The following is a 9,906-nucleotide window of genomic DNA, read 5'->3' on the forward strand; positions in this document are numbered from 1 at the left end:
TAGTGACTGAGAATATAATAAACGTCGCTGAACCCACAACGCGAAGTATTAGTGACTGAGAATATAATAAACGTCGCTGAACCCACAACGCGAAGTATTAGTGACTGAGAATATAATAAACGTCGCTGAACCCACAACGTGACGTATTAGTGACTGAGAATATAATGTTTCTTCCAGTGCCACAGTCACCAATCTTCAACAGAAAGTGGAGCAACTTCAGACAGCTAACACACTGATGAAAGAAGATTTGGCTATTGCTAAGAACCAGGGGCTGATGCTTCAAGAAGAAAACTCTAGACTTCATCAAATTCACAGAGACCTTTATGATAAACATCAGAGAAGAATTGTGGTAAAAAAAAAAGTTAAAACTTTCTTTGTTGAATTATTTTTTGTATTTTAAAATTATCTCAAATTAATTTGTTCTTTAACTAAGTATACATAGTTTTTTTGTTGTTGTTGATGAATAGATAATAAAAGAAGCCCTAATTTAATATATATTAGTTCAGGGGTCCGATGGACACCAAGTAAAGGTACCTTTATACCTAATAAAAAAAAAAACACTAATTTTTTTCGAATGTTTTCACAACTTGGTGGAAAACATCCCATCCCCAACAAAAATCCTGGATCTGGCTCTCTGTTTTGTACAGTTTAACTACTGAATAAGTATAGAATATCTCGGTATTTAATATATTTAACCTATTTTCTCACCATCTTAGTGGGTTTTATTAGTATTTTTAGTTTATATTATAAAATTTCTCTATTTTTAATATCTTGTTAAAAGGGGATTTAATAATAATATAAGTATTAACTTATAACAGTTTACATTAGTAGAAATTTTGTAGTTACATGTAAAATTGCTTCATTATTTTTAGCGTTCAAATATGATACAGTTTTTGTGGTTTGTATAGGAATCGGAAGAAGATATGATGATGGAGAGAGAAACGTGTCAGAATACTAGAGCTGAATTTGAAATTCTGTATAACGACTTGAAGAAGAAGCTACAAGAAGAAAGCAATACAAGACAGGTAATTCAAATATTTGGAAATATTTTTGTGGTTACCAGTTTCCTCCATGTGTAAAGTAATGACAATTTATCAGTTGTATATGTAAAGAACAGGATGCGTGAGATGTAAAAAAATACATCTAAGATGTATATGTTTTTCTTATTTTAATGATACGTGTATCATTTCCCATTATTTAGTTACTGAAGTATGCGCTCTAATCAAGTTGTAACTACTGATCACATTGAAGAGGGATTTATTAGGGGGAAAGATAATGTCAACAAAGATCATTAAAATTCTGAATGTTCTTGACACAATGGCAGACCGTGCATCAACATACCCATAGTTCTCCACTCCACCTGACTTGTTGCATTTACGTCTAGAGAACGTATCCAAACTCTGATTTCTGGCCATGATTTAGATATTTTTTTTAACTAATGCCTTTAAGCTTGCTATGTTGATTCTGAAACCCAGTATTAATTCTAATGTAAGTTTTTCCAACAATATCAGAACTTCTAAAACATCATTAGGAGTCTTTCTCGTGCAGTTTGCTTTCGGCATGCAGGGGCTGCATTGTCAGTTCCTAGTAGATTTCACAATCGTATGTACACTCAGTTGTCATAACAACCACTCTTTCCTCATAACTTCTGAACAAAATTGATATTTAATAGTTTCGTTTTGAGTTTATAGTACTAATGACGTACTGTTTTATTACAAGTTACAGTTTTTACAGTTAGGAAGATTTGTTTTTAGAAAGAAAAAAAATCATTCTCACAGACATAAGTAAAGAAGGTTTAAGTATTTAAATCAACAGTCTAACAACGTGTTTAAAGTTTAGCATTAATAGTGGTTAATTCTGTATGTGCATATCAATCTGCATGAATTGACAGATTTATTTATTTATGGCTGAACAGAAATAAACAAATTGAATAGATATAAAAAATGTGGAATACGTTATGTGAAATATTTCCAAAAGATTAGGAATGTGTGGGTAAAAAACGATCACAGGCGTACAGAGATGTAGCTGGGTATTTATTAATTCTGAGATTGTTTGATTTTATTAAAAAAGCTTCTAATTTTTCTTGTGTTAATATAGGGTTCATGTTTTAGTACCATGACATTCTGTTCAGAAAAACTGCGTTTATTTTTCTTTATCTGCTCATGGACTTGGGAAGGGTTTTTTTTTTCATGCTCTTTTAACCCTTTCCAGGTGGGTCAAGTGTCAAAGGCCATGTCATTGTGTTTGTTCACTTGCAGTCAATAACTTTGGTATCAAACTGTAGATTATAATTCTAATTTTAATATTATACATCATTTAATTTCTTAACTTAAAATTAAATGTAAAAATAACACACTTAATTATGATTTTTGTGTTACATGGTATGTTGAATGCAGCATTGGTTCAAATTAGATGTTTGAGATGTCAAAATACAAAGTCTGTACTTTTGTATGAATTAGGAACTCAAATTACGGATACTAACAAGCTAAAATATAAAATAAGAACCTGCTATCTTTTCTATTTGCTGAGATATCACTCGTACTGAATCAAACACAGTGGCCTAGTTCACCTCTTTCCATTTTGTAAATGCTCCCTTATTTACACTTTCTTCTGTCTATAACATGTGAATAACCAATCAAATCAGATTGTCATCTCGTTTATTTGATACAAATCTTCAAGCTGGTAAAATGAGTCTTTAGTCTGCTCTAAATTTCATATTTTTTTAAGACCCAAATACAGCCTAATTACTAAATTTGTAAAATTATAGTTGAATTCTATGGTATCAGTATAGTAATTATAATATTTTGGTTATTCAAATGTATATATGAAACCTAAGAAAGGTATTTTGTTTCACATCCTCTATGTGCAACTGAGTACAAAGGTCGGAACTAGAAGAGATAATTGTTTGATTTACTTCTTTATTTACTGTTCTACATGTTAAGAAAAATAAGTTTAAGAACTTATTTGTAAATAGTAATAATCTATATGCATATATAATGTATAATAATTGAAATGTGACTATTTTACAAAATACTAATTCACTGAAACACAGCCAAGACAGGTCATTTTGTAGAGATTAAAGGTCAGTTTTATATTATTGGATACAGTAACGAGTGCACGTGCACCACATCAATGTAACTTTGTATTGTTAACTAGGCATGGCTGAAAGGTCAATATAAATAAAAATAATATATATATATATTATATATATATTTCAGGGGTAGTATATCTGTTTTGAATTTTACACTTTTAGAATTAAAATGCATTTCAAATAGATGCTTCTGAAGTTCATTCCCACTTACTTAACCTCAAATGGAAGATACTTGGATCCCATCACAAATACAACTACAAAACCTGGATTTTGGTGTAAAAACAGAGCTTGTATGTGTCTTCATTGTGCAGTTGCAATAATTCATCTAGAAGATGAGAGAGAGTGGAAAGTTGTAGGTAATTTGATGTATTTTATGCATTGTGTCAAGGACATTGACTCTCATGGTTTTTGACAGCATGAGAGAAACTCAACCATGAAACTATTTTTGTATTTCAGAGACAAGTACCTGTCTGAAATCCATTCTACTTGCAAATTTAACAATCTGATAATTTTGAAACCTCTTTTTGGTGTCTTTAGGAGGTGGAACAAGATCTACAGACACAGATATCGTTGAAGACGGAAACAGAAATGGCTTTAAAACTGCTAGAAAAAGATGTTCATGAAAAAAATGAAACCATAAGCTCTCTACAACGTCAGGTTGATGACATCAAGATGATCAATATGCAGATGTATAACAGATTACAGGTAAACAAAATCTACGGATTTGTTTTTATCTGAAAAAAACGAGCAATCGAGTCCCAGTATTGTCTGTTAGCACTCGCTTCTAGATCTCATCAGTTTTTCATATTCTTAATTTCTAAGGTTGTCTAAAAACACCTGTTGGATTTGTATTGAATAGTTATTCACATGAAATATTTGTTTTAGTGTTAATATCTTGAAACTTTGGATCAAATCATTTTTAAACAATGGTAGAAAACATTTAAACTTTTGAATTAGTTTGACTGCTCATTTCTTTTAAGGCTTTTATAGAAAATCACAGTTGAACTATCAATTTTTATCAGATGATAACATGCAAGTTATTACTAATTGATGATTCAAATTGAAACTGTAATAACATCCAGCTATTTTAAGTGGATGACTTTGAGATGCTACACAGTAAAACTAATCATTATGAATATAGCAAGAGTAAGTAAGCTAATATTATCTGATTTTTTTTCTCATCATAATTTAATGAAAGCTGTTTCTTTAAGTTACAGTTCTCATCTTTTCATTATATTGTGATAAACCTCCAATAGCTTCTGCCATCCCACGAATGATCAACACTGGTTATCATTTGTAGCTGTGACTAGCTCAGATTTTATGGCAATTACACAAACTAAACAGTTGACGATGAATTGATGTTACCGACAATTTACAGAACTCTGTTTTATCTTGAATTCTAAATTTAATTATAGCAACATCAATAAAAGACTAGACTTTAGACACAGCAACACTATGCAAAATAACATTACAAATGTCCAGTTTAGGGAGGTACCACCTGCTGATGATGAAAGTACTGCCCCCAAACTCCTACCATTAACCGATTATAAAAGACATAATCCCTCAAAGTGTCAGTTATTAGGTTTAATTTATACATTCGGATTCAGTGCATTTACATGTCACATGTCCAATTCACTTTACATACCAAGATGTAATGTATAAATTATAAATCTTGCATAAAACAAATGTTGTATGTCATGCAGATGACTAGATTAACAATTTCAACCTCACAGCTGAAAAGATTTCAGGAAAGTAACAATGTTTAGGAAATGGTTGAAATGCGTAATTGTGTTTTTTATTAATATGTTTGTCGTGAGACACCGTCAACAACCGCTATCAACTTATTGTATTTAAGAAACATTTGGTATCATGGGAATGAACAATCTGTTATCAAGAAAAAGGTTTTCATTAGTGTTTTGGGATGTTCGGTTTGGTCCTGTGCGAACTTTTATATTTAAAGTTGGCCATCAAAACAGCCAACTTTAAATACATTTGAAATAAGTAAAATAAAAAAAAAATAATGCCAACATCAAAAAGGTACCAGTTACCACAAGCTGATTTTGTGTTTAAGTAATGCCAACATCAAAAAGGTACCAGTTACCACAAGCTGATTTTGTGTTTAAGTAATGCCAACATCAAAAAGGTACCAGTTACCACAAGCTGACTTTGTCTTTAAGTATAAATAAAATATTCTTATTCACCGCAATAGCTCTAAACTTCAGGATATTAAAATGACAACAACACTGTACACCATCACACTGTTGGTATAAAACACTGACATTACTTCACCCAAAAACAGTGGGTTTTGACACAAATTCAGCTTTATCCCCTCAAGCAGAGAAAGTAATGAGACATAGTTGTACGTATTCATTTACATCACATCAAAGTTCACGTTTCTAGACCACCTCTTACAGATATTCCAGGTGATTATGGACTTCCAGGTATTTAAACACCAGTATCGTACAATATCAGATCGTACAGACTTGAAGAAAGAACACCGATACTGATGAAATTAAAACTAAATTGTTGTGGTACGTTGATTTACAGAACTTTAATGAAGCTTATTTTCTCCAGTGATTATACAAGTTTCACAGTTGCTTGAGTGCTGTTTTTTTCCTATTGAAAGCCATAATGGACATAACAATAGCTGTTACCTATATCGTTCAAACTTAATCATATGTGTAAGTAGTCGCACATACACTGGTGTGAAAAGTATTTATACTTATTATGATATTTTTTTTATGTATCTATCAGGAATATGAAAATGTAATAAAGGAGAAAGCAGACCAAATTAGCGACCTCCAACAGAAAGTCTCGGAGATGACATGTAATTTCCAACAGTTGGAAGCTAAGTATGGATCTTCTAGTGTACATGATTACTAACCTTTCACACTGTCTCTCTGGTTACTGATTGTACATATTTGCCATTGTTGTGACGACAGTATAACCTGACCATATTAACCTGTCCTGCTAATGTTTCCTTGCTTTGTATTATCCAACCCTTAATGGCATAATAGTTACAGACTTTAGATTGTTAATAACTGCCTTGAATCATGTGCTTGTTGATCTGCTCTTTCAGTGGCTATAATTTTATCAGCTCACTTTACCAGGCTAAGCCTTATTTTTCAAACACCTACGATAATTTTTCATACTTTTTTTTTTCTGATTAAAACAATAATAAAATTTTAATTTTTTTGGTTTTTAATCAAATCTTGAGCTTATAAGTTTAATAATAAACATTTGCCTTTGATAGAATAAATCTGGAATTATCAGCCTTTTTATTTATTATTTTTGTGTTAAAAAAATCAGTCTTAAAATACAGTGTACAATAACAGTTAATATAAAACATTAAATATCTGTCTACATGTACAGTGGACCAACACATTTGAGTGTTTAATATTTTAAATGGTATGTGATATCATAACTGATTTTTACATCTTCGTCTGGATTTTATGGTATAGGATAGTTATTAAGTGTTTGTAATGAATATTCTTCCTAGTTACGAGACAGTTCTCTGATTTTCTTGATCATTCTCACTCCCTGTCTTGCAAGTAATATTTATTGAGGTCAAACTCCAAAGTTTTTGGTATTCAAACTTGATATCACTATCACTTCAAATAAAAGAAACAACATTGTACTTTTTTTGGAATAATTAAAACACCTTGTATACTAGAAATTTTCTTATGGATACTAAAGCTGTTCATATTATTGTTCTTGAAAAAGTTTTGGCGAGGCCAAAATTAATTTACAACAGCTGTTGTCGGTGTTGCAACTTTCTTTATTGCCAATAACTTTAATCCTCTGTTGATCCCTACGTATGGCAGTTATTTTGATTTGAACTTGATTATTTCAGAAGAAATAGTTAATAATCGGGGGTGCTCGAAGATTAAGCAATCCTCCTTCACCCCTCATGTGGACTGGAGGTATGGGCTTGGATTGAAGTATAAACAAAGAAATTGATACAAACAAGCTATGTAGAAATCATAATCTTAAATAAGCATAATTATAAATGGCCGATATCGGACAGATGGTCCATCAGGGCGATGGGGGTCTATAAATCCTATGCCAAGATTGAGTTGCTGGTACCTTTTTTTACCAGTTCTCTCTCTTCCAATCAGATGCCTGTATTTTACACTTAAAAACTTTGAGTAAAAATACTACTTTTATTTTGTAACAATAAATTCTGACATTGAAAAAGTTAGCTAAAGTATTAAAAGCTTGAATTTTTTTACAGACAGAAGAAACCGAATGCATTCCGTAATTACAAAACTAGATCCATTCTCCGTAGTTACAGAACTAGATCCATTCTCCGTAGTTACAGAACTACCTCCTTTTTTTTTATTTATTACTGCATCTAATTGTTTCTCAAAACTGATTATTTGGAAATTGTGTCATTAAATTAGATCTGATTTTGTATGTTATGTAGTTTATAAATATCACTACACGCAGATCGAAGTCAAGTTAAGAGCACTAGCTATTTTAAAAAATCTATATAGTTATTGGTTTTACAGAGACGTAGAAAGGAAGGTGTAAATAATTACTGTGTAGCCTATTTTGTGATGCAGGAAAGCATCTTTCTCGTATTTTGTTTCTATACATTTGGTTACTGCTTCTGTGACGTTACATTTCACAAAATATACAGTAACAACCCCTTTTTTGGTCATTATTTCAATGTTGTTTATTACTTCAGCATCCCCTGTTACAAGTAAGGCTTCTCTTCTCTACACTAGTACATCACTAATCTAGAAAATTTTGATGCAGAATTTGGTTTTTGTCATGATGTTTTAAAATTTAATTTTCTTACTGTTGATTTTATTGTGTGTGTGTGCACTGGATTAATGTCTATTTTTTGGCTCTTACAGCTTGCAATAATATAACGTATTAGTTAATAGAGCTTTAAAGGGATGAGATTTTTCTTGAAATCTATAAAACAAAATTCAAATCTTGACAACAACAAAATGTATTTACTTTAGTTTTTTTTTTCTATACTCTCATATTTTCTTTACTTAAAAAATAAAACATTTCATTGCATAGTATCTATATATCTATCCAATAATCAACTTGAACAACAGTTAATAAGTTTGATCCAAAAGGTGTTTTGTAATTAATAGAGCATTTCATGTGAGCCAGTCACGTACTCTCTAAATGGAAGATACAGAACTATCATCATATCAGATGTTGATGTCACCGGGCAATGTTTTATTACATTCATAAACGCGTTATTTTATGTGAAGTGACTAAAGTCTGTGGGATATTAAAAAAGTGTAATATTTCATCACTATCAAGAACTGTGTGTCAGAACTAAAATAATTACAAATAATGAAGACAATCTGATGTAACAAACTGATTTGATGTTATATATATCAATATGCCAAGAAACCTAAGCCTTTAAGATTACGATAGATTGAATTCAACTGTATTCGTTCCTCTTTGAAAATCTATAGATATAATTAGAAAATAACTCAACTCAAGAAAGTCTAGACATGGTCAATTTTCAGGCCTTGAGTTTCGCTTGAATCGGTTGAATTTTGGTTTTCTTCTAAAGGAAAGAATTACACTACAAGTTTCTTATCCACATCTTTAGAAGTAGATCACACTTACGTTACAAAGGCTCACTTGTTTAGATACATCAATTCTTTTATTTCTGAGATAATAACAAAAATATTATAATTATTTGAACCAATACATAAAACTACTCGCCTGAAATACTTTTACTGGCAAAAAAAAAACATTGTACATTTCTTTAAAAAATAAAATACTTAGATGGACTTTCTTGATTTGTAGGACATAAAGGTAATTTGTTTTACTGTTTGTTTGTTGTTGTTATGGATTCCATTTTATTGCTTATGCTGCTTGAAAAAGTTAAAAAAGTAACAGTAATAAATACAAAAAATTTGTAATTGAAATTATCTTCATTTACAGTTTTCTTGCATTAAATGCATTTCTTATGAATTTTCTAATCCCACAAATTTAAAACTAATTTTTATTTAAACCTTAGTAGATATACCCTTTAGTGCCTGGTTAATATACATATATATAGGTTATTTTCAAGCTAGCTACACTTTGTGAAATCAGGAAGCTCCGATTAGTCTTGAACTTAAATTTGGGAAATTGTATTGTTATATTTTGTTCAGTTAAAAACTTTAACTGGAGTTGATTTCTTTCCCTCCCCCAGTGGAACAGTGGTAAGTTTACACACAATGCTATAATCTTGGGTTTAATTCCCTCAGGTGAACACCCCATCGTGCCCTACAACAAATAAACAAATATGTTTTATATTAAGCTGCAGAACAAACAGCAAGTGAACAATTTCGTAACAAAGCACAAGAAGAATTTTTTAAACCAACTTAAAATCAATCTTTATGTTTTGTAAAACTATATAGTTGTTAGTTGTAGTCATAAGTCTGTGATGGAAATATCTGTGTGTAACATTATATATTTTAAAGGAGTTGAAGTAAGATCTGGGTATAATATTTTTATTGGTTCGAGAAAGATTTGATTGTGAAAGTATCTCGGGAATATTCACACGCTAGTGTTGTAACTAATTTTTACCTTTACATCATGATGCTGCTAAATAAAAAGTGAATCAAAATTTGTTCTTTGTTTTTACAGGATGCTATAGACGCTTTTTTCATGTTTAACTCCAAAATATACCCAAATTAAAATACAAATAATGATCACAGACATTAAGATACATAAGAGATATACATGCAGACGTACATACACGTATGTGTATTCAAAGCACTACCAGTTTTGATATATCTTTATTTATGTACAGGAATCCCTCGATTAGTGCGATTAATGTGTTCTTCAAA

General features: G+C 30.8%; 1 protein-coding gene across 1 annotated transcript in view; it reads left to right on the forward strand.

Annotated features, from left to right (window-relative positions):
• LOC106474853 (protein RUFY3-like) overlaps positions 1–9,900 on the forward strand; it is a 24,513-nt gene extending 14,613 nt beyond the window's left edge. Inside the window, exons 8-11 of the mRNA XM_022403141.1 lie at positions 178–349; positions 909–1,025; positions 3,629–3,796; positions 5,846–9,900. Of these exons, the coding sequence (XP_022258849.1) occupies positions 178–349; positions 909–1,025; positions 3,629–3,796; positions 5,846–5,974 (586 nt within the window). The 3' untranslated portion in view covers positions 5,975–9,900. The remainder of the gene's footprint in view (positions 1–177; positions 350–908; positions 1,026–3,628; positions 3,797–5,845) is intronic.
• The last annotated feature ends 6 nt before the right edge of the window (positions 9,901–9,906 follow it).

This window comes from Limulus polyphemus, unplaced genomic scaffold, assembly GCF_000517525.1.
Source record: "Limulus polyphemus unplaced genomic scaffold, Limulus_polyphemus-2.1.2 Scaffold7771, whole genome shotgun sequence".
Classification (NCBI taxonomy): Eukaryota; Metazoa; Arthropoda; class Merostomata; order Xiphosura; family Limulidae; genus Limulus; species Limulus polyphemus.